General features: G+C 41.0%; 1 protein-coding gene across 3 annotated transcripts in view; it reads right to left on the bottom strand.

Annotated features, from left to right (window-relative positions):
• specc1 (sperm antigen with calponin homology and coiled-coil domains 1) overlaps positions 1 to 26,207 on the bottom strand; it is an 86,951-nt gene that overhangs the window by 59,463 nt on the left and 1,281 nt on the right. The window contains exons 2-4 of one of the 3 annotated variants that reach the window (XM_034113323.1): positions 25,143 to 25,196; positions 11,322 to 11,506; positions 10,220 to 10,352 (exon numbers count right to left, since the gene is read on the bottom strand). In XM_034113323.1, the coding sequence (XP_033969214.1) occupies positions 10,220 to 10,352; positions 11,322 to 11,483 (295 nt within the window). In that variant the 5' untranslated portion in view covers positions 11,484 to 11,506; positions 25,143 to 25,196. Of the gene's footprint in view, positions 1 to 10,219; positions 10,353 to 11,321; positions 11,507 to 16,331; positions 16,526 to 25,142; positions 25,197 to 26,207 lie in introns of those variants that run through there. The other 2 variants (XM_034113309.1, XM_034113317.1) reach the window with 2 other exon arrangements.

Genomic DNA, 26,207 nt, shown 5'->3' with positions numbered 1-26,207 from the left:
GATTCACACAAAGTCTCCTCCACACCGTCCCCGCTCACAAAGTCACAGCTGCAATGTCTTGCAAAAAAAATCTCACTAAATGGTGATGATAGCGTGAGGGACAAGATGCCGCCCCAGGCTCGCAGCACCTTCCCTACAGCGCGCCCAGCATGGCACAATAGCAGGAGTGTGTATGTGACTGAGATTGTGGGTGTAGTTGGTGGAGCTAGTTTTGTTTGTTTGCCCTTTCTCATTCACAATGTAAGTATGTGTTAAATATTTATGAAGCTACAAGGAGGAACTAAGTTGGAAGGAAAAGTGACCTGTCATTTTCTGTTGTACTGCTCCCTTTTTTCCGTCCCTAATCTTTAACGTTGTGATTTTGTGAATTAAAAAAAAAGGAAACCATTATGAACCCTTCTTATATGTCAGTTTTACCCAGTTACATGAAACATCAGGGATTCAAACTGCACAATCTGTTCAAAAGAGCAGCATCTTTAGCAGACAAACATTTTTGTAATTTTTTCACAACATACTGAGTAGTTTTTCTGACCCCAGTTTACATTGACGCAATGAGACTTCTCTATGACACATTATCTTGTGATGGTCCAAACATAACACTGTGTCAGTCAAGGGCATAACCCAAGTTCTATTTATCACAAATCAAAATTCATCTCAACTGCATCATCAATTGTTGAAATCCATGCTTGACACAGATAAGCTCTGATATTTTTAGAGAGTAGGCATCTCTGTTGCATAAGCTCAGAGCTGCCTTCGTGTTCACAGTTGAAAAACACCACGGAAATCAAATTCAAAAGGCAGAATCATAAAGCAGTCGACATTTAAAGTGGTCATTGCATTTTTGCTCAATATGTATTTCAAGAAACACTGCAGTTCAAACCAGAATAGCATTTTAAAAAAAATGCTCCACTAGCTGTTAGAAAGGTCTTGGTTGCTGCATGATGCTGCCCACGTCAGGTTGAATATTCAACCCTTTGATGAAATACTGTACCCGGCTCCAAGCCTTTTTATATCTTATGAATGTTGCATTAACTGTTGCTACATTTTCCTCTTGCTCCCTTAATATTCTCGCCTCTCCTCATCTCGGAGCAGCACATCCACGTCGGTAAACAAACATGCCTCTAATCCTGCTAAGAATGTTCTCCTCACCGCAGGGCGTCCATCTCTGTGGGCCTCTTTCAGGATCTGGCAAGACCATTTCTCTCTGTCCTGCGTCTTTAGGGGACTCGCTGGGGTCATACACTTCTACAAGAGAGGAATTTTAAACTGGATGCCAAGACTCTGGTCAACAGAGGTGTGTTTATGTCTGAGTTGATGCCAAATGCGTAGATGCAGTGTGAAAATCGGGCTGTGATCAAAGCCTTGAGAGCCACTAGTGGGTAGGAGTAAAGCAAATACCGCTTGCCACTATATTTTTACACTTCATGCATAATAAACAGACTTGTGATTAAATGGCTGCACAATTAATAGTAATTTTATCTAAACGCAATATGGACTAGTTCAATATCGAATCCAAAGGGCAATATGGACTAGTTCAATATCGAATCCAAAGGGCAATATTTGGTTCAAAGCTAAATATGTGAAAATATTATTCTGAATTTAGTAAGAAGTCCCGGCCTAGAGTATAATCATACTGTACAGAATATACTGACTATTCTGAATATTCCTATTTGAACAGGACAGTATTAGTCAGAAAAGGTAAAGGTGTGGGTAACTTTGCATGCATATCTGAGAGTGTGTCCCTCTGTGTGTACATGCATGTGTGTTTTGTACTGCTCGTGTCAGTGTATGTCTGTCATGGCTGAGTGCTTATGCAGGCTGAGGCCTCCCTGTGGATTGGGGCGTGTTTGATTAATTCATCTGACAGATATGAGGAGCTGCAGAACCATACATCTGCCTCCTAAACACTGAAACAGACAGACATACACAGACAGACAGACAGACAGACAGACAGACAGACAGACAGACAGACAGACAGACAGAGACAGACAGACAGGCAGACAGACAGACAGACAGACAGACAGACAGACAGACAGACAGACAGACAGAACAGACAGACAGACAGACAGACAGACAGACAGACAGACAGACAGACAGACAGACAGACAGACAGACAGACAGACAGACAGACAGACAGACAGACAGACAGACAGACAGACAGACAGACAGACAGACAGACAGACAGACAGACAGACAGACAGACAGACAGACAGACAGACAGACAGACAGACAGACAGACAGACAGACAGACAGACAGACAGACAGACAGACAGACAGACAGACAGACAGACAGACAGACAGACAGACACAGACAGACAGACAGACAGACAGACAGACAGACAGACAGACAGACAGACAGACACAGACAGGCAGACAGACAGACAGACAGACAGACAGACAGACAGACAGACAGACAGACAGACAGACAGACACAGACAGACAGGCAGACAGACAGACAGACAGACAGACAGACAGACACAGACAGACAGACAGACAGACAGACAGACAGACAGACAGACAGACAGACAGACACAGACAGGCAGACAGACAGACACCCGCTGGGACCAAATGTTGAGTCTGGTGTCTGAGTTGTGCAGTTGTGTAGTTCTAGTGCACATGTTTGCTTGATATATCACGACCTAAGGTGGACTGAGACTTGCATCGTACATTCTTGCTACTCCCTGGCTGGAAGTGGGACCCTCAACAAAAACACGCCTGCTAACTATTCTGGCTACAAAATACTGCAACAAGCCCCTCATTGATATCAAGACAGCAGAAAGTCTACACATCTCCCGTTGCAGACTTTTCTGACACCTTGACCAATAAAATAAAAATAAATTCACTTCTATAGGAAGCACAGAAATGGTGTGGCTTATTTGAAAGCCAATGCAGTCGCACACAATGGTTTGGCCTATTAAAAGCTAATGTACTGCACCTGCAGGAATCCTGCTTTATAAATGTGTTTCTTCATGGTTGAATGCCCTTTTTGTAAGTTGCTTTGGATTAAAGCGTCACCTAAATGAAATGTAATAATCAGTCCTCACTCTGCATTATTGCTATGGGGAAATACGACAAGCTGTTAGCTAATTAATAGGGAATAGAAAGGCATCGTCCATCTGGGGGGGCTGGCAGACATCACATATGTCAAACAATGAGGGAGAAACTTTATCTCCATCACTCACTGACAGCAGGCCTTTCATACAGCAGAGGCTGGAGGCTAACGGAAAGAAATCGCCTGTTTCTGACTGATGGCCATTGGGGGAATGACACAGCAAAAATACATTTGGTCTTGTAAATCCTCAGAGCAGGAAAAGCACACGAGATGCAGTTGGATCTCAGTTTTACATAACACGATACTATTCTATTTTTATACTCAAGTCAAATGTACCTCACGGGTAGGAGGGCAGAAAAATGAAGGCTGTAAAGCTACTGTAAGCTGATGCCGATCATTAACTCTGGTCTTCTCACTGAGAGATTTATGATGTGACAACATTGTGCCGAGACATTTCACTCAGGTGAAAGACGGTATGCGGCAGAAACACGGACACTGGCAGCTTTTCAAATCTTCAATCTTGTGTTAAAGACTCAACATCTCAATTTTTACCTCAAGGCAAAAATGGATCTTACATTTTTCCAAACAAACACAAGGGGAGAAAATAATAAATCAAGAAATAGAGCAAAAGAAAATATGAGTAGATGTCCAGCAGAGATACAAACCAATGAATGGGTCCCATTTAGGTCCAAGTACAATTCAGTATGATTATTGCACTTTTTTATTCTATTTTCTATTCTTCAAATGTAACACAATGAGTATACTTCTACAGTATAATTCAAGTCTATTTATTTCTAGAACAAACATATTTACAAAAATCATATCATTCTTTTCTATCTCCCAAGATAGTCATTGTTTTTGGTTGAGATCATCTAAGGCCACAAACAACATTAGCAGAAAACGTCACACAAATGTGGGTCTTAAAGGGAACTCTGTCCATTTTACACACAAAGTCTGTTTAAAAGGTCCTAGGAAGTAGAACTGCATATATGTGGCTTCTAAAAGTGCTGCGCAAAGTCGGCTACATTTCCTTAAGTGATGTCCGTTGAGTCAAGTGTTTATTAGTGAATCAAACGTCAAAAAGACTCACTAAAAGACACTGATGTCCAACTTTAGTCGCCCAAACTTTGTTGGGTCAATGATTTGAGACAGGTGAAGGTGAGCGCCTGTCAATGACATGTCCATTTGTAAAGTTATGGCCTGCAGTCGTCCCCTTCGGGCGTTTTATTTATAGAGCAGGACAGTCTTATCTCCTTCTGTCTATTCTCCTCGCACGCTCCACAGGGACTCTCCAAGTGAAAGCTTTACTGAATTATTGATGAAATGTTTTAAATAAGTCATCAGGACGAGGCTGGGTTTTAACCCGTTGTCTGACAGAGTTAGTTAAGTGCCAAGGGGGGAAAGGGGGAAAGACTCCATTAGCAAAAATAACAGTTTTGACTCATTAGCACGGCATGCTGTGAGGGGTCAGACTGGCAGTCGGCTGACCTTCTGAGTCAGTACTGTGTGTGTGTGTGTGTGTGTGTGTGTGTGTGTGTGTGTGTGTGTGTGTGTGTGTGTGTGTGTGTGTGTGTGTGTGTGTGTGTGTGTGTGTGTGTGTGTGTGTGTGTGTGTGTGTGTGTGTGTGTGTGTGTGTGTGTGTGTGTGTGTGTATCCCATGAAGATGTGTGCCACAATGCTACATTTTTAAAAGCCTTAAACTACTTTGCTTGAATCTTTTTTAGTTTGTGCTCCAGCGTTCTTTTAAATTCTTCTAGAAAGACACAAGCATTTTACTATGTGAGAATAGTATCTACAGTAAGATCTGCGATTTGTTATACAAAGCCTGTTACTGCATAGCTCATGTTTGGTTGGAACTAGAGATAAGAAGGTATTGTCGAAATATTATATCATATCATAGTCAAAATGTAAATTACAGATACATTTTATGACCGGAAAATGCACTGTTGCCCAATTAGAAATTTGACAAAATGTGGTATTAGTCAGCAGGGTTTTGTCTAAACCGGGTAACAGGGGCGCTGCACTGTTTTTACGGAGCTCCGACGTCGCGTTGTTGTTAACGTCCGCGGCGTCATATTCTCGCGAGAATTGATATATCTTATAAGATCACAGATTCTTAGGCATGTGTGACCCAGTTTGAATCAAACTTGAGAAAATAAATGATGCATCTACTGCCGACCTCATTCCTACAATTGATTTGCATAATTTTCAGTAGGGATGAGGGTACAATAACACTTTGACACAAGATGACGAACTGTTACCAAATAGAGACGCATCATTTGCGAGCAGCAAATGAAAGTACAACGCTTAATACTCTTTACATTTACCTTAAGTTAAAATAGGTTTTTACCACTCAGGGAGGGTCTTGTCATCTGTCCACAGCCTAGTCACAAAATGAACTGGAATGGTCTCTGAGAAAAACTCAATTACTTCTTGAGGGATATGAGAGTTCTGCTGCAGTGGGCCTTAATCTGCCATCACGTGATTTTCTCTGAGCTCACCACCAGGCAGGGCGCAGAGCATAGTGAATACGGCCAATGAGATGAATAGTGCTGCACAGGTTTATATCATGAAAAAATAGCTATGTCAAATCCAACTGTTATCTCTGAAAGGACAGTGGTAACCAGGGTCAAAGGACAGCATTCAGTGGCAATTTGGAGTAATATGCCACACCAAGGGCACGGCTCTCTTTTTAGGAAAGCAGGTCTCCCTTGAAAAAGAGATCTATGATCTCAATGGGACCATCTGGTTAAATAAAGGTTTGAAATGAAATGAAATGAATGGCACAGAGTCGTTTTCCCCGATCATGTAAAGGTAGCTAGAGAGACCAATAAGCCCCAACTGCTTTTTAAATGAGAGTAATGTCACATATCAACAAGGGGGGGAAACCCATTTGTTTAAGACAAACCTGACCACACTGATGATAACGACAACATCCATCCATCCATCTTCTCCCGCTGATCCGTGGTCGGGTCGCGGAGGTAGCAGTTCCAGCAGAGAGCCCCAAACTTTCCTTTCCCTGGCCACATCAACCAGCTCTGACTGGGGGATCCCAAGGCGCTCCCAGGCCAGCGAAGATATATAATCCCTCCACCTGGTCCTAGGTCTACCCCTCGGTCTCCTCCCAGCTGGACGTGCCTGGAACACCTCTCTAGGGAGGCGCCCAGGTGGCATCCTTACTAGGTGCCCGAACCACCTCAACTGGCTCCTTTCGACACGAAGGAGGAGTGGTTCAACTCCGAGTCCCTCCCGGATGACTGAACTTCTCACCTTATCCCTAAGGGAGACGCCCGCCACCCTGCGGAGAAAACCCATCTCGGCCGCTTGTATCCGCGATCTCGTTCTTTCGGTCATGACCCATCCTTCATGACCATAGGTGAGGGTAGGAACGAAAATGGCCCGGTAGACAGAGAGCTTTGCCTTCTGGCTCAGCTCTCTTTTCGTCACAACGGTGCGGTAAAGCGACTGCAGTACCGCTCCCGCTGCTCCGATTCTCCGGCCCATCTCACGCTCCATTGTTCCCTCACTCGAGAACAAGACCCCGAGATACTTGAACTCCTTCACTTGGGGTAAGGACTCATTCCCTACTTGGAGTGGACAGTCCATCGGTTTCCTGCTGAGAACCATGGCCTCAGATTTGGAGGTGCTGATCCTCATCCCTGCCGCTTCACACTCGGTTGCGAACCGATCCAGTGAGTGCTGAAGGTCGCAGACCGATGAAGCCATTAGAACCACATCATCTGCAAAAAGCAGTGGTGCAATCCTTAGTCCACCAAACTGCAGACCCCCTCCCCCCCGACTACGCCTTGAAATCCTATCCATGTATATTACAAACAGGATTGGTGACAAAGCGCAGCCCTGGCGGAGGCCAACCCTCACCGGAAATGGGTCCGACTTACTGCCGAGGACCCGGACACAGCTCTCGCTTTGGGAGTACAGAGATTGGATGGCCCTGAGTAGAGGCCCCCCACCCCATACTCCTGCAGCACCTCCCAGAGTAACTCCCTGGGAACCCGGTCATACGCCTTCTCCAAATCTACAAAACACATGTAGACCGGATAAGCGTACTCCCAGGCCCCCTCCAGGATCCTTGCGAGAGTAAAAAGCTGATCCGTCGTTCCACGACCAGGACGGAATCCGCATTGTTCCTCCTCAATCTGAGGTTCGACAATCACACAAGAAATCTCAGTATTTGAGAATATGCATTTTGCCCAAATGCCATGATGCAAATCAGATTTCGGGGAATTTTCTCTTTACCCAAAACAGATTTTACTTCAGACACTTTCCCTTCTACATCAATAAATATAAACACTTTCAGATAAAAACTTCAATGAGTTTAAAATACCACAGATCATCACCCCAATCTATATTCAAATCATGGCATTTCCTCTCTGTGGACATTTCAGCAGAACTCTCATGCTCAGTGGCTTAGAAATGATAGGAGGCTAAATGATGATTGTCACCGCCGGCATGCATGATTAACCATTGCTGCTCTTTCAGGTGTCAGATAGGATTTTCCACTTGCTGATTATTTAGATTTTTGAGACCTGTTAGACGTATCCATTCATTGTCTGTCGTTATACTTCTTGACGTGCACTGATGTAGAGCGCAGCACAGGTGGCAGGTGCAGAACAAAACAGCTTCCCCTACGGGAAAATTATTTGAAGTTCTACATGCTTGAGGATTTTAAATCATCAATATGATAACAGCAACTCTGTTCTACTTTAGAGATGAGTTTCTTTACAGTGGCAATAGACTATGTCTTTTGCTTTAACTGATCATTATAAAGTAAATGTTGATTGTAAAATGTAGAATAATGACACCACTGACGTTTGTAGGCTCCGCTTTCACTATGCAATTTGATCTATGATAGGGTATGGTCTCCCAGGAAAATGAAGGTTACACTTAGAGCACACAAAGGAAGCAGATAAAGCTTGAGTTACTGTATGCCTATACTTATGAAGGTAACAAAATAATAGCATAGAGAGACTCTATAGTCTGAACAAAGTCAGGAGACATTTTATTTCCTCCCACATAGTCATGGATGGCCTTTTACTGCTAGTCCCTTCTGCTCTAAAAGAAGCCTGAGACACAAGCGCCCTAGAAGGGAAATTAACTGTAAAAACTACCTTGCAAAGGACCTGTTGACAAAGGAGGCAAAGAGGTAAAGATATTAAAAAAACATTACATCATTTACCAAACCTGCCTGTGTATTAAAACTACCAGGTGTTTCTTTCAGTCTGCCTTTATCATAGCACTGAGATCAGGGTTTCTACTTCAAATTGTGATCTTTATGATTGTTTCTTACTTACAATAGCCAGTTTGTGCGGTAGACATTTTGCATACGATATGAACATGTAGATTGTCCTGCTTGTTCATATGAATATCAAACACCAACAGTTGGAAAGTTGTTAATTGCAACTTTAATACAAATTAAATTATTAATTATTATTAGATTATTTAACAATATTCCTATCCTCAACTTTGGTTGACGACCATGAAGGGGCTAGCAAAGAGTAATATGGGAAGACCAAGTGGGAATCTGGTTTTGTCCTTGGGTGTGAAAACAGCTAAGGAGGACAAGACAAACTTTGGGTAATTAGAGTCCAATTCACTGAAAGCTGGACGGACCCACAGCCTAATTGTGTTTGAAAGACCCAGAGCCTCACTTGGCCTCGGTTTCTCAGCTCCACTGGAGGCTTTGTTAAGTAGAATTCAATTATCTTTGCTTTAGCACAACAGCACAAGCCTTTGAAGGAGAATTCTCACTAGTGCACATCAAACTGTGGTTTGGACACCAAAAGCAAACACAGCCACCTCCCTCATGTTGGGAACAACATTAATTACTGCAAACAAATCCCTGTCATTACCTACAGCCACATTAGTCTTATATGTAATACATGTTTTTCCATCAGCTCTATTTGTAGTTGCTCTGTTTATCCAGTGGCACACCTAGCTAATACAAAGTACAATACCAACATCATTCAACAGATAATAAAACAACTTAAAAGTGTTTAGGCTTATAAAGCATCCTATTAATAATGTACAGTGACGTGGCGAGTTAATAAGATAATGTGTGATTCACTCATAAAAGATGTACCGGTACATGGATGGCATGGACCAAACAACAACAGCAATGTGTTCAACGCAGAAGCCGTAGTCATCAAGTCTGTCAGTTATTTACACCCTTCTTCTGGTCTTCTCATGCAACACGAGAGCCATAAAATATCTGTATGCCTGTTTAATGTTGTTTGAGATGTTGCTGAAGTTATTCTTGTTACAACTTCGCAGTTAGCCTAATATTGACTAATAGAGACTAATATTGCAATAATTGGAAAATAATTTCACCACTGGATGTGATATATTTCATCCATATTTTGAAGAAAATTATCTCAAAATATACCATAAATGTTCATTTATACACGTGTGTTAAGCAGGAAGGGGGCTGGAGGGTGATGGGTAAGATATTGTGGACGTCACGTCTTTAGATGGTAACTGTATTTTAATGCTGCTTTTCAAATGTGGATATATACGGCCATTACTTGAGAAATAGGCTTGTGAAATACTGCCCATAATTACATCTCTACAGTATTACAAAAATTGAATTCTCACTAATCTCGTCTCATTTGAAAATGTTACATAATGCTTAAGGCTAGCACCGAATAAAGCAAAATAACACCAAAAGGCCAGCCAAAAAAAAAACATAATTTTTCTCTTTTTGGAGAGAAAGAAGTACATTTTCCTCATTTGTAATAAAAAACATAGCGTGTTAATCGGGTGGCTGAGCTGTTGTTTTGAGAGGAGTAGACCATGAATGCCTCCAGTCTCTTAGTTTTGGACCAAAACCCAGAGAACCTTAGTCCTCTTCAGCCACCTGCATCTCATCAATGCCAACCAAATCAAGAGAAAAGGAAAAAAAGGGGAAAGAGGAAAATCTCTAAATTTACCACCTGTCTAATGGTGAACTGTGGCCCTCTAGTGGCCAGTTGCATTACTTTCATACTGCAGTGTTAACCATAATAATCTCCTAACTCTGACACAGATACGAGTCACATCCATAATGTGTGAGCATTGCAGCACTCTTCCCGATTTTTGGCATTTTTACATCAAACCAAGTCTCTAAAATGAGGTCATTAAAGATATCTGATAAGACAGGAAGTCCCCTACCTGACAGGCTGCGAGGGCGGACCTCCAGCAGATCTGAGATGGCTCCAGTGGTTACAGTCTTTTTCATCCTGGAGCCAGAGGCCGCTCCCAGTGCCGGCTTCGTCAAGGCATCGTCACTGCTGGCTCTTTTCATCTGGAGACACAAACAGCACAGCCTCTAAGTATCAACCATATAGCTCTACTAATGTTAACATTATGTTTAATAGCTATTCAATTTGCTTCATTCATTATGTGAAGATATGAGCATGTGCCTTTATGGTAGATTACAGGTTTTTTTTAGAACAAGTTTGTATCATTTTCATTTTTCAATTGAAAAAGTGCATTACGACATCATTTTGGACCATTATTATTATCATACAAAATGGTGGGGCAGATAGTAAGTTCAATAAGTTATGTTCCCTACATTTCATTTGCATTCATACTGCTGAGGTGTTATCCAAAACGGCTTTGTGCTGCATCTTGGCGGATTACAATAAAATACATACTCAAGTACTGTACTTAAGTACAATTTTAAAGTTACTTGAATTTACCTGAGTATTTTCAACGTGTGCTTTTTATACTACTATTCCACTACATTTGGAAACCGAGACTGTACCTTTTACTCTACCACATTTATTTGACAGCTTTAATTACTATATGTATATAGCTTCAGATTATTAGCTTATACAACATATACTAAACTAATTAATAAACATTGACCCATTGTTTTTTGGTAACACATCCAGCAGCAGTATATAAAGTAATTCCATCTTCACTACCTGTCACAGACACATTCATTTATCACTAGTTTTTCTTTTGGTTGTTACTGTATGGTATATTTAGATGCAGATACATTTGTACTAAATACAGAACTTTGACTTGGAACATATGATAACTCTGACTTGGAACACTTTTTCTTCAGTAAAAGATCAGAGTACTTCCTCCACCTCTGGCTGCACCTATGCTTTAGAACAGGAGGTGAACTCTGGATTCAAGATTCAAAGGTTGTATTATCATGTGCACAGTAGCTACAGTGTAGTTATGGCAATGAAAATCTTAGGTCCCGAGCTCCTCCAACAATGCAACATATTATGTGTAGGATTGTGTTGTGTTTGTGACTCACCCTACTGAGGCGCTGGTCTGAGACCAGTGTGTTGGACGATCTGGAGGTCTTCATGGCTGTGGAGGTGGTGGTGGAGGAGGATGAAGCAAAGGAGTTCTGCTTGGTCCGCTCCTGGAGTCCAGACTTGGGCAGCCCCACCTTGGTGGCGCCCGATTTAATCATGGCTGCGTTTCAGCTAACCACACCTGTCCAGAGAACAGAGGAAAATGTTGACAAACAAACTTTTACATTTCATCCTCAAGTATTTACGTATAGTTGATGCTTGGTATTGTCTCATTGAAGGTTGCTTTCTTTAAGCACCACATTATCCAACCCTGTTTATGCCACAGAAGCATTTTATTAGTCCCCTCAGCAGGGAAATGTGCAGGCACACTGCTAGTAGACTAAGATAATAAATAAAGAGGCAAGCACACGTTAATACAAGTAAATCAACAAGTATCTACACATCCATTGTAAAAAAATAAGAAGCAGTGTTATAAAGAAAGTCAGTGAACATATAAAAATCTTTAAGTAGGCGCCAATAATATCATAAATAAATTAAAGAAAGTGTTTAATGAAATGATCTCTTTTACAATGGTGTGGCAGACTAAGATAGGAAAGCTAGTTCCAAACATTAACACAAAGAGTGTAAAATATACATGTTGAATAGAGCTTAAGAGCAATACCACAGCTGCAGAAGAATATATAAACTACAGATATCATGTAATATATTTTTGAGCAAAACATGATTTGAATAATACACTGGCTATAGATCAGAATCAAAACTTGCTTCCTGAAGCTCTAAAACATAATATGTAAGATGGAGCCCAGAATAACAGGCAGTGCTTTATGTGAATAGGAAGCCATGTTAGCACTGCCTAGTGGTATGCTGTGGCTGTTCCAAAATAAACCAGCCAAGCGTTGCCTCTGAGGGAAGCTAAGGTCATTCCAGTAGCAACGGCATTAAACCACTTCCTGCTGGAGGGAGGAGAGAGAACAACATCTCTTATCTCCCGATTTGTTCAGCAGCACAGTCCAACACTATCTCCACAGATCAAGTAGTACGTGACTACAACCATAACCACAGTCATTCTTCTGTAAGGAATATGGTTAAAAAGCAGAACAGTAATGGCTTAATTTGTCCAGCTTCAGCAGGATGTGGTCACAAAGGCTGTTAGAAGGTGTGCATTAGATGTGCAGAAAGGAAATGGGCAAAGAGAAACTGTAGGAAATGGAAGGAGGTAGAAGGGCACTTAACCAAGGAGAGTGAGTACTGGTAAAGAGCTCTGTGAATCCCAGATGACTTGCTGAGTCATTGATCAGGGAGGGGGTAACCTGATCGTCAGTCTCCCGGCACAGGGCTGCTAATGGGGATAGCCTCTCGTCTCTGCAAGCACCACATTGAGTGAACCCTGTGCATGGCTGTAAGGGAAGACAGTTTCCCCATGTGCTCCAAACTGTATTCTTTTTGTATTTGCTGCAGTGACTGAAATGTTGAATGTGTAGCGGAACAACAGAGAGCAGGTCATTTGATGCTACAATACAAACCTGTGTACACCAATTGTTGGCGGTGCTACAAATAATGTTATAATTAATCAAAATGGTATCAAAATGGCAATATGGGCTAGTCGAAAATCCAAATCACAGTAAGCAAAGTAAAATATCTAAATGAAGTATTGATGGTGCTCCAAACAGTATTCAACAGACATAATAGAAACTCCTCATTTGGTGCAGATCATGTTGTTCCAAACAGAGAACTTCTAATTTTGTACATTTTACGTATATATTTGATCAAAGAATGTTTGTGGTTGCTTAGAGACGTATCTGATAGAGAACACAGTTTGTTTGTTGCCCACATGAGAACATGTTGTAACATCATATGACACTAAGACCTCTGCAGGCGAGATCCTGTGACTATCTCCTGCCTGCCTGCTGGGCTAGCACCTCATGGGATGTCCTACATCTCTAGATCAGTTTACAAAGCTGCAGCACCACTTACTGCTATGCTCTCAGCCTGCTCTAATCTCGGGAAAGGCCAAATGAGGAAGTGAGGCCAAATTGAGGATGTCTCAGTGGATGTTATATTGATTTCATTTTTGAAATGAAAGGGAACTGAGTAACAAACAAACATTAAACGTAAACCCAGACCTTAAAAATGCAAACCTTCTATAAAGTAAAAGTCTTTATATGTTTAGTCTGATCTACTTTGCTTTTCCGTTCTGTGGACCACTGCGAGACTCAATTCTGCAAATATGACCTCTATATATTCCTCTACAGAGACATGATCCTCAGGAGCCAGAACTGTGTCCCACTTACTTTGCAATGTCCTAGTTAGAAACCAAAATGTCTTTGAGAGACAGACAGGGGGTTTTATTCTAAAATTAGGGAACATTTACAAAGAATGAATTGCAGCCGCACATAGCAACATCAATTATTAATCTCTTGTAACAGATATATGTCTCAAGGTCTGATGCACAAAAGATAATGCAAAAATGCATGTATGAGTTTCATATTTTCGCATTGTGAAACATGTACTTATTGAGGGTGATTCATAGATCAGAGGGTTAAGAGGCAGCCTGAGTCAGAAGTGTTGTCAGGAGTGCACCTCCGCCTCCGATGAGGCAACTAAGACAGGAAAGGGAAGTGTATGCCACTTGGATGTAACCTAATGTTCTCATTTATTTTCCTAGACCACGTATAGAGGAACTTCATTTATTTATTTTCCATAACATAACATTTATTGCATCCTAAAATAAAGAGTGTGAGCATTCACCCGATATAAATACGCTTCAGTTACCACCAGCTTCCTGACTATGTTTGCATTGATTCTAATTTGCATGGAAAAGGGCTGCACACTACATCATTGTTTTAAATTGTCAGCACAATGTTAACTGCGACATAGCACTCAGATTTCATGAGTTAGTTGAAACACAGTATCAGTAGTCAACTGCCCTTTACAAATGTAATTATTTTGTAATGATACCTTTTATGTTCAATTCAATGTTTTAATTCAGCAAGCCTTTTGTTGTATTTAAGCAGTATCATGAAAGTCGAAGAAGAACTGAATACATGTTGTTTATAATATAGAATTTATATTTATTTTCTCATGCCACGCAGCCATACATATAACTTAATTGAAATGTGTTTGAATAGCTCAGTAGCACTGAGAAACTATTGACAGAGCTTGGCAGATCCCATAAAGTGAAAAACATATCTACACATAGATACAAACAAAATAGCGACACATAGCAACTAATAACAACACATAGCAACACATAGCAACTGAACACTGGGCCCAGAGTAGGAAAGGGGGCCGGCTAACGAATAGGACTAGCCTACAGCTTGCATGGTCTGACAAAACAAACATGGATGTTGATGATATTGTGGTTTTGAACAAGGCTGGCAAGAAGATAAATGTGGATTTTGCTTTAAATTAGAAAACCAAATATAACTTGTGGTCACCACAGTCATAAGTAATGGGTTGTCATGTGCCCTAATTATATTGCTTCCAAAACCAGGAAGATGAATGTAAAGGCTGAACAAGGAACAGAGTGGTGGAGGACTTTCTCCACTTATTTCTGACAGTTGATGTTTGACTGGACTGCTGAAAGGCGATAAGGAGAGAACACTGAGGTCAAGATCATTTTGGCCCTGGGTGAAACAATCTCTCTCTCTTGTGATCAAATACAAACCTGATTAAGTAAATACATGTATGCTTTTATCACACAAAGAAGATCAATAATCATGTTACTTCCTACGCTGTGGTATTAGTATTTCACTAATATTACTAGTATTTAACACAAGAAAAAAATCCAAAGTACTGACTCTGTCACTGTGTTACAGTAACAGAGGAAATACCCTCTTGTAGGTATACATGACTTAGCTTCTTCACAGTCGCCACAACCACAATTGGCTTTAGAAAACTCAGGGAAATCTAAGCTGTCCGGTCCTGAGCGTTCTCTGACATTACTGGTATGCCTGGTACAGTGCAGGACAGGCCATGCAAACTACTCTTCAATAATTCATGCAGTGTGGATTCGGGGGGGAAAGCTACCTCCCATCACTCGATAGTGTGTATGAAAAGGAACATCCTCTCAGTGCCGTTTAGCGAGATATCTTTAAAATAGAATCAATGATCAGAGGGGAAACTGCAGACATGCAAAGAAGTGTCTGTGGTGGTATTTAATAAGGCCCAAGTGAATTCAGGTGTGACTGTGAACGCTTAACTACAATCAATAAACTGTAGTATGTCCACCAAGAATAACATTAGAAAGATGCAAGCAATGCAACACACAATAAAGCACAACAAAACAAAGTTTGAAGCTATTTCTTTATACCATGGGCGGTAAAATGTGTGAAAAATGATATTCCAAATTCCTGACCACCATAAGCAACACTGTGAGTGATTCAACTATTAAGCATCTACATCTGACTGTACTTTAAAATAATAATAACGAAACAAGGATATAAGAGGGTTGAATGTCACTGTGCGTCGTCATCACATCCTCTCATGTGTTCTTCCCTGCATGGCTCATTGGGCAGCTTTAAAGAGGTCAACCTTAGCCTTGTTATAATGTACAGTAATATAACATAAAGCTAAAAACAGCTACCTCTGGTTAGCCATGGTTGTAAAACCTTGGAGGAATAGTTCTCCTGCCTAAAATACTTCACAGGTGCAAGGTTTAGCCCTAGCCACATTTCCTATTCTTTTTATTGTCAGTGGTTGACAGAAATGTGAGAAACCTGGCAAAAATACAGCACCAGTAGATGTTCTGAGTCACGTACTTCATACTTAGTCATAACAAATTACTTCAGCTTTACCTATTTCAAACTTTTCTATTCATTAAATTCATTTTCTATCCAAAACAAACTCCCTTCTCTCTTCAACGCAGTAAAACAATGTCTGAAGATAAACAAACATCAATATTTTCAAAGAGCTTAGTTAAGCTCCTAGTGTAGCATTGAGAAGGAGTGTGATGACAGATTGGTGTCAGAGAAAAGGCTATTGTAATAGTGGTGCAGTTCACTCACGTGTTCTGTACTAGACGCTGTCCTAGAGCCGGCCCTCTGCATGCATGCCCCGAAGCACAACAACACACCACAATATTCGTCCTCTGCTGAGCTCTATGCAGAGATTCTGAAGGAGAAAACTAAGGTTCAGAAGCAACGACTCAGGATGAGGAAGTACTGCAGGCTGCCAACCGCTGTGCTGTATGCGCCGTCAACTCTTTCACTCTTTCTCATGCAAAGAGGAAGAGAGGGACAGAGTCTCAGCCATGGCATGTTATTCTCCTCTCACACTTTTTCCAGACTCTTTTCTTACTCCTGAAGAACACACAGTACGAAAGGGAGAATGGACCATGAGGAGGAGGAGGAGGAGGAAGAGTTATCCAACATATGGCTTTGAGAACACTGAGCCTTGAATAAGGGTAAACCCTGAACCGTTTTTGTTCGAAATGCAGGTGTCTGCACTTTGTTCTCCAAACAGTGGATTGAAATGTGATTTAACCTGGGACCATGTGTGTTTGCGGTTTGCGGGTGGGATGGAACTGTGTTCAATTGTAAGAATACAGCCGTGTAAAGCAAGTACATGTGCTGCTTCAGTAAAAAAACATGTCTGACTTTCTAGAGTTTGAAAAATAAAGATTGATTTATCACATTGTTATGAGCTCTTCAATTCCAAAGTGGTCTGTAGGCTGGGCATAAACACCAGCTATCAACTCTGACAAAGACACTCTTTGTCTGGAAAACACTTCTAAATCTGAGGGTGGATCATTTGTGGAGGGGTCGGCATTTCTTGCTCTACCATACTGGTCTAATTTGGATCCCACACAACGTACGGCATGCCAAGGCTGCAGAGCATGTGGGTTAGAAAGCTGCTCTCTGGTACGCGATGAAACAGGCTTCAGATTGTGGCAAGTGGTAAACTGAGGAACTTGGACTGACCACACCCCTACCCACACCCCTACACCACCGCAAAAACAGCTCTTTCAAAAAAGGACGCTGCAAAAGGGTTGAGAAACAGTTCAGAATCACATCCTGTTGCTGATACAGATTTGGATTGTGATATAATATATATGCTTTTAACTATGCCGATTCTGTAATGTTACCACTACTTGAATGCTGCCAAAACATTGTTCTGTTCCTGTCATTGTTCAATGTGGCTACATTTTCCTGTGTGGCACTCTGAGACAGAAACATACTTGATGAAGACAGAAACATACGTGTTGCTCTATTGAAATAACGTTCAATTCAACTTCAAACATAGTTCTATTAAACCTTTCAACTACTGTTTTGATTCGGGGGTTTTTTCTAATATGGGAAATGAAAGCCATCTGTACAGGTATAGGAGTGAAACATGATTTTGTTAACTATTCTAGTCTACCCTGTATGGATGGATGCAGTGCTGAACAACATATTTTTGGTAAAAATGCCCAAATGCCAGCAGGCCATGTTATAGCTGTCGAGACATTTCAATAGGAAGCATACAAGATTACTTTTTTCCCCACCCTGTCTTTGATGCTAGAGGAAAAGTCAAAGAATAGGGTGACCCAAACAACTTTTATCCGTCACGGCGTCACCAGTGCAGCAAAAAGTATGTGACTTTGAAATGGGTGTTCTCGGTATGAGAATACAGTCCAAGTTTCCTAATATAGAACATAAACGAGGAGGAAAAGCCACTAGAGACCAGAAATGTACAGTACACTCATCTCCACTATTTATCATCTCAGCCATTAAATCAACGTACGTTTGAGGACATTTCTAGGAATTTACAACTGGAATAAGCTTCAATACTGCCAAGACCCTTTGCATATATAATAACTGAACACTTACACACAGTGTGAATAGGGAAACAGGATACAGCTGCCCCTGGAGTAGGTGGCAGGCCAAACATTCATAAATAATGATGGATGATCAATGTGGCTGGATGCTCACTAGATGAGGTGGCAGCAGACACACTGCTACGCACTGCTTGCTTCTCATTTGCTTCTTTTGTCCTCCCTCCGTACACAGGAAAAGCACTGAGTCAGACTCTCCGCGCAGACACAACACTGTCGCAAAGGATGTAAATATAAATGTTAAATGTGCAATGATGTTGAGTGTGTTGCTTGAAATATTACTTTTTCCATGATCATTGAAAGTACAGACTACTCTCATTGCAGCGGCCAAAACGCCACAGAATTCGCATTCATTTTAACTAGAGACAATTGATATGATATCAACTACACACCTGTAGAGTTTCATGTCTGTATAATAAATACAGTAGTTACAATCGCTGTGACTAAGTCCTGGCAAATTTCTCAAAATAGATTTTGTGTACTTCCTGCTTGCGTCTCCAGTAGCACCTTTTGCCATGATCACACACATACACACACACACACACACACACACACACACACACACACACACACACACACACACACACACACACACACACACACACACACACACACACACACACACACACACACACACACACACACACTTAAATTCAAACTATTTCTTTCAGGATTCATCAGCGTTTGGACACTAATGTTTTGGATCCAGTCTATACTATTTGCTCTTGATGAAGTATGTGGCAAACAACTCTTCCTGTTATGTATAGCTTTGTGGTAGGGATGTCCCGATCCGATCACGTGATCGGGGATCGGAGCCGATCACGTGATTTTCACGTGATCGGGGATCGGAGCCGATCACGTGATTTTCACGTGATCGGGGATCGGGAGAAAAAAATCGGGGATCGGATTTTTTTTTTTTTTTTTTATAAAATATTTTTATACATTTTATTTAATGTTACAAAACAAAAATGACCATGTTCACGTCTTAAAGTCATCCTGAGGCCTTAGTTTTGGGTTAAAATTACACAACATCATGTATGTGTTGCTTCTTTTGGGCTTGTTTTCATAGACCTGGTTGCTTATTTCTCTCAAATCTGGCAACAGAGTGGGCGCAGTGTCTTATGCCGCATTTCCACTACACGGCCTCGCTCGGCCCCGCTCGGTATGGCTGGGCCTCGTTAGGACTGGCTCACTTTATGGCGCATTTCCATTACAGTTTAGGAACTGGGGCAGTATCTATAGTAACGCAGTGTAGGCGGAGCCGTGACGTGATCTTCAGAGGACCCCAGAAAAACAACACAGCCGTTAGCTGTTAGCACTCAGAGCTCACAGCTCCTCATATATGTTCAGAAACTAGACAAAAGTTAAACAAGTACACACCACAGACTGCCTGTGTCATGGCGAATACAGTCGCTGCTTTATTTATGTCTGTATAGGCCGTTGTTGTGAGTGTGGACGGTCGGGGCATATACTGCGTTAGCTTAGCCAATCTCCATTTAGAAAACAAGCATTTTAAAAGGTTTTTCCCCTGCCGTCTGTCTGCAGACTTGACAAAGCATTAATTCATGGTTTTTACTAACCGGTATCAGTATGTTGTTACTTCGGCATCATTTTGAAACGTGTATTACAATTAAATCACGGTCAAATATGTCCATCTTGTTGTAGTTGTTGCCCCCTTGCCAGCGACGCTCTCTCTAGTTTAGCATACTCAGCCCGACTCAGCCTCGTTGTCTCTGGCCCTGGACCCACGATTTTATGAGGCCAGAAAAACTGTGAATTAGGACCCGCCGGCCGGTACTAGGCCAAGTGGAAACGCAACCAAAGACGGGCCGCTGACGTCACAGCCCTCTTAAACCGGGCTGCGGGCTGTAGTGGAAACGCGCCATAATAGTAGCAGTAAGCTAACAAGAGGCTACGTTCAGCTGGTGACTCGGGAGTCGGGACAGAGAAAATGTCAGGAGTTTGGAAGTATTATAAAATTGAAAGCGAAGGCAGTGTAACAGCCAGATGCAATGTTTGCAAGGCGGAGGTTCCGCGTGGTGGAAAGAACAGAGCTACGTTCAACATGACCAATCTAATACAAACACCACCAACAACAACACGACGAGTACACAGCGGCCACTCAGGTAACGGCACTGAAACAACCGACACTTTCAGAGACTTTTAAAAGGAAAGAGAAACTACCCCAGAACAGCCAAGATAGCTGAATTCATCGCGTTGGATGACCAGCCGTTATCTGTTACCTTTTTTTTCCTCTTAATGCATTGCATAAAGATCGGATCGGGAAAAATCGGTATCGGCAGATTGTCAAAATCAAATGATCGGAATCGGATCGGGAGCAAAAAAAGGTGATCGGGACATCCCTACTTTGTGGATTACATATTCAGTGAACTCAAGTATTTTGGCTGTGAATGGTTTCCCATTTTGAAGATGTTAAAACCATGCTTCAAAAAATTGGAAAGATTCAATAGAGTGGTTTTTCCTTTTACAGTGGTCACTTTTTATATTGTAAAACTCCACTCAACCGCATCAAATAAAGTTCTCACTGTCAGTGCTTTCATTTCATCTGAAAAGGATCACTAAGAGGATTAACTTTTGAACTATACATGGTAACGTAGCCTGTTATTTCCCATTTTAAAATATACAAGATTAAACAGTAGATTAACTGGCTATGAGACAAACCAAACTATTTGATTGTATTTGTCATGGTATTACTGTATCTGAGGGGGAAAGTTCAACCTGTTGTTATTTGTGCCTTCAGTAATATTCTGGGATGAACTATAACCCAACTGGATACCAACCATAATGTCTGAAAATATTGCCTATCAACAACTAGGAGCAGGACAGCTATTATCTTTCTGTTGCTTCTGTTGGTGTGATGTAGATATGTTGCTACTGCTGCTATTGATATGACACAGCAGTTGCACATCTGACCAACATCTGCATTAGATCTAGCAAGAACAGATTACTGTTGCAATTAATGTGTTAACTGTGCCTGACCACGTAAGCAACTTTGAGGCATCTGTAAAGCACCTGGGTCCAGACGAGACGTGTGTGTAAAGTCATTATCTGAGCCAAAGTGAAACAGGAAGATTGTGGGATTAGTCTGTGTGCCATGCTGTGCGCCGGTCTCTGCTCTCCCTCTGGGTTTCCCCTTTAGTCTGCAGGGATCTGAAACTAGTAGGCAACAGGAGAAAAACCTCATTCCCAAAAGCAATATTGGGGAAGTTACAGTTTAGTTTTACACCATAGCAATGCAGCAAATGTGTGACTTCTTCTGCTGTCAGTAGCTATTTGTGCAAGAGCAAAGCTTAAATGCCTACAGCTGTATAAATATTATAAAATGTTAAACGGGATAAATGGCACTCCTGGGAATAGAGAACATAAAGCAAGGAAGCAATAGTTCACAAGTGGTATGTATGCTTAAGGAGCTTAAGGCTAATGGTTATTGTACAAGCTGCCTTTGTCTGGAGACTTTGATTAGCCCTATTGCTAGACAGATGAAAGCCCCTTAAGCCCTTAGTAAGATACATAACCAAAACACAGAAAAACCACTTCTCAGCATTTGAATATGAAATAGCCTGAAGAGGAAATCTGCTGCTTGAATCAGCATCGTTAAGTTCAGAAAGAGATGAGAAGGAAGCAGAGCAAGTGAGGAAAGTGCTGACACAGGATTTCCTTTGATCTCGACATAGATACATAGGTTGTTGGGCCTGAATGTTTAGGCTACAGGGGTTCTCAAACTTTCAAAAAACAGGAATAATTGGGAGATGCTGGCTCAATCTTTTTGACAGTTGTCATCCAAGAGAAAGGGTTGGAAGTTGGACTTCTGATATATTATTTCACTTTTTGATTATGTTCTGAAATCATGAATTAAGCCATTTCTTTTTGTCCCAAAAAACCTTCTATCCTGTGTTCACCAGGCATACAGTAATGGGAGCTGATTATAGATATTCTTCTTGAATATTTCATCTGCTTCATCTTTCTCAGAGCCTGGCTCCCTCGAGGGCCACACTTCCTGCTCTGGTAGTGTCACAGTTCTTGTCTGATAAACAGTCAAAGCCACATTGCAGAAACTTCATCTGCTTTCCTGTCTGCCTTGCTGGCTACATATACAGCAAGTGGGCGTATTTCCATAGAAACATTAGCATAGCGTCCATGAGAACTGACGGGCAATAAAAAGAAAACTACCTTGTCAGAGAGAGCTCAGTGATTTTCCACAATGGAACATCATAGTAGTGGTGCAAATGAATAGTTTTGCTGTCCAACCTAAAAGGAGCATTCCCTGCTGTCTGCTTTGAGTTTAGCAACAATAGACTTGTGGCATGAGAGCTATTTGATGTGAACGGTGGGTGTGTTCAATGTAACCTGTACTGTAGGATGCGACAACAAAGAGATAACAATAAGTCAGACCTCTTTCAGGCCAACATTTTAGACACTCCCCACGCATGTGTAAACATCACAACTGTAAACTTGCTCTTCTTGTTTAGCTGAATGGTATATTTACAAATGATCTATCTCTCACTGTCTTGCTCTTTGAACAGAGGGGAAGCATCCACATCAAAAGGCCATATCTATTCTCTGCTTTACCTCAAACGTGCTCCAGATGACCCATTTACAAAAGGCATTCCTTGGAGCCAGTGAGTTAGACTGTGATGCTTGTCAAGTATGCAGCCTGTTTCCTGGTCGTTATTGAACTAAACAAATGTAGCCAGAGGAAAAAGATGATTGGCCGTTACCTTACTTCACCATATACAGTTTTCTTTCTCCACTGGCCTTTTGGTAGATGGCATTTAGAAGAAAGCTGAGGGGAGGAATCCTGGCAAAGCTGCAGAGGCTGGGAGCCATCTGTGCCTTTGCGATGCAAAAGTAGTGAGTTTAAATAATATGCACAATCGCTGCATGAACATGCGGACAGAATACTGAGCAGTAGGGCTGTGCGATTATGGCAAAAATCATAATCACGATTATTTTGGTCAATAATTGATATCACGATTATTAAATACGATTATTCATTGACTTTGAAAAAATCCATTTATTGAACTTTTAAATACAAATAATAATTTGAACAGTATCTTTTTAACTGTTGATTTCCCTGAACGTATAATTCAACTGAAAAACCAATACAAAAATAAATAAAATAAATGATACATTTATATCAACATTTAAATAAATAATATCAAAATAATAAATACCAATAAACAAGATCAACAAATATTTTGGAGCGCACTTCAACAAGCTACTAAACATATATAAATATGATAAATACAAATAAATTTGATCAAATATTTTGCAGTGCACTGTCACAACCTAGCAAAGCAAAATAATCGTTTTTTTCGATTATGTTGTTTTCGTAATTGTGGCAGGCCAAAATCGTAATTGCGATTAAAATACGATTAATTGCACAGCCCTACTGAGCAGCCTAACTTTCTGTCACATAGGGCTGCTTTTATTTATTCAACTGACTGAATGCAGTGTTCATCCCTGCTCCCATCAGTCCATCTCCTCTTATCTTCTCAATGAAAGCCTCCTTCACTGCAGTAAAGGATGTGCCACTCCAGCTGCGGACTACACCTCGCCTCTCGAGGACAGATAACAACTCTCTTCTAGGATCATACACTGTACTTTATTCACTACATGTCCCTGAATGATTAAGAGTGTAAAAGAGAAATGTGTTTTTGACTATATTAGTATTTTCCTAAGATCCTCATAATGAAGAGAATGAGAGCTAATTCTGTTACAAACAAGAGGGTCAACATTGGGAGATATAACATATCAATTAAAGGGTAACATGGAGACAGAAAGAGAGTGCTAACCTCAGAGCACACAACTAACATTTAAGCTACTGTGTATGCATCCATTGCCTTAGCTGTTGCGATGTCACTCCGTTATTCCCACTCGTTTAAAAAAATAAAAAGTTCATTTTCGAGAAGACAACTTGCAAGATGGTCACATAGTGGATCCCTTTATGAACCAGGACACTGCACTCGATGACCTGCACAGGCTCCACAAACTGCTCTGCTCTGACAGCAGCAGCATAACAGTTCACTATCTAGTCATGAGCTTGTTTAGAGATAAAGATATCTCTAACTCAAACCACATTTGTGCAAAAAGAAAGCTGCCGCTAGTCAATACTAAAGAAGAGATATCACAGTAAGTACAAATGATGCTATTTGCAGAATATTTTGGACGTGTATATGACCTTCTCACTCACAACATTTAAAAAAACAACAACTGGACACATACTTTATATTTGTTCAACCCCACGATGCATCTAGTAATAATCTGGTATTGCTGAGCAGAAATCAAGGGGGTTATACTCTTTAAAAGTAAGGACTTATATAAATGTCTTGATGTCATTTTGGTGCCTGATCAGTACTTTTTGGATTAAATCAATTCAAGGGTAGTTTGTCCACATAAACTCACAAGTCGTAAGCACTGTTATTGTTGGGGATTTTTAACAATGTGTGCACTCCATCCTGTGGGCGTGAGAACCAGATCATTGAGTTTACACCCAGCAGGCTTTTCATACATTTAGATTGTCATAGCAGGGAAAGAACAGGTGTTTTCTACGATTAACACTTACCATGGCTCTATTCCATTCATGGATTCATTGAAGGTTACAGTGAGCAAGCATGCACAATACTAGGAACCTGAAATTAAGGATGGCATTCAGCTATCATTTATTTCATTATTTCTGCCTGTGATTTTCCAACTGTGTCAAGTTCAAATGTCTTGTATTAAAAGGGTATTTACGATCATACTTGATGTCATCATTATGGTGTATCTTTCAGTACAGAGTAATTGTGCAGTGACTTAAGCATTTGAGCATCTGAATTACAGTGTAGAGGACTCCATCCCTGCAATCTGCCTTTCACACATCTTACCACAGCTGGACAAGGTCACTCTAAACGTTGTTACCCCACCCCCACCCTGACACATTTCATATTACAGTTACAGCAAGGATGAAAGACTCCAGTACTGCTGCAAATGTTCTACTCACAGTCTCAAGGCATCAAAAGTGAATCCAGGACAGCAGCACGGGTAGAAGATAATCCTGAGTGTGTGGGAGAGCAATGAGAAGTGATCTTGCATTTCCTGTCACACATTTCTATATGTCATTCTTCCCATTGAGCAGAGTTATCAAGGAGATCACCAGGTTGTTTTCCCCCCAAACAAAACAAGCAATACCACCGCTGTACAACTGGACATGGATGCTCCCCACATAACCCTGGCTATAAATAGCAAGCCAATGACAGAAGCTTGAACTGGGAATGAGAACAGCTATAGATAAATAACAAGGAGATCCACTGCTTCAGCTCTACAAGGACATAGCAAGTATGATTACAAAAGAGAGGGTTCTGCCGATGACAAACATCAAGTCATGAAATCAACAAATTCAAACTGACGGATAGCAAATGTGAAGCTTTTATTCACTTTCCTCAGTGTCTGGCCTAATTACAAGACCAGTCATCCCTGGTCTGTTTTGGATCTGGCAGATTTCAAACCTTTCCCTTTCTTGGATGGTTAACCGTGAGAAAAACAAAGAGTATAATTTTCTACAAACAACATTCACATTCACTGCCCCATAAATGACTGGTGCACTGCTCATTTTTAACTCTCCATTCGAATGGCGTAATCAAAGGGAACAGAAGAAAGTGAAATCTGTCATTTGTTGCCCATTTGGTTTGTCCCTAGGGACACATGCCAATTCCACTGCAAGGCTGCTCTCTTCTATAAACACAAGACTAAAACGTAAGCCCTGCAATTAGGACGTTTTACTTTCCCTTGGGTCATTATAGAAATGTCCTATTAAGCTGCACACAATAAATAAAAGTTCATGGCCTAAATACGTCATTATATGTTAATTTGTTAGGCTTTACAATTTTAGAAAGTATTCAGATGTGTCTGAAACACCTTAGTAATGTGGGTTTCAACAATAAGTGTTAGGTGAGAATTTAACACAGGAGCTTAGTCAGGAAAGTTTGCTTTAATTAAGCATTTAAGGACCTATTAAACACAAAACAACCACCTTTCAAAAATAACTACATTAAAGACAAGAAGGCCT

Source organism: Trematomus bernacchii, unplaced genomic scaffold (assembly GCF_902827165.1).
Source record: "Trematomus bernacchii unplaced genomic scaffold, fTreBer1.1, whole genome shotgun sequence".
Lineage (NCBI taxonomy): Eukaryota > Metazoa > Chordata > Actinopteri > Perciformes > Nototheniidae > Trematomus > Trematomus bernacchii.
Note: the sequence above shows the minus strand (reverse complement) of the source record. Positions and strands in the feature narration are given on the sequence as shown.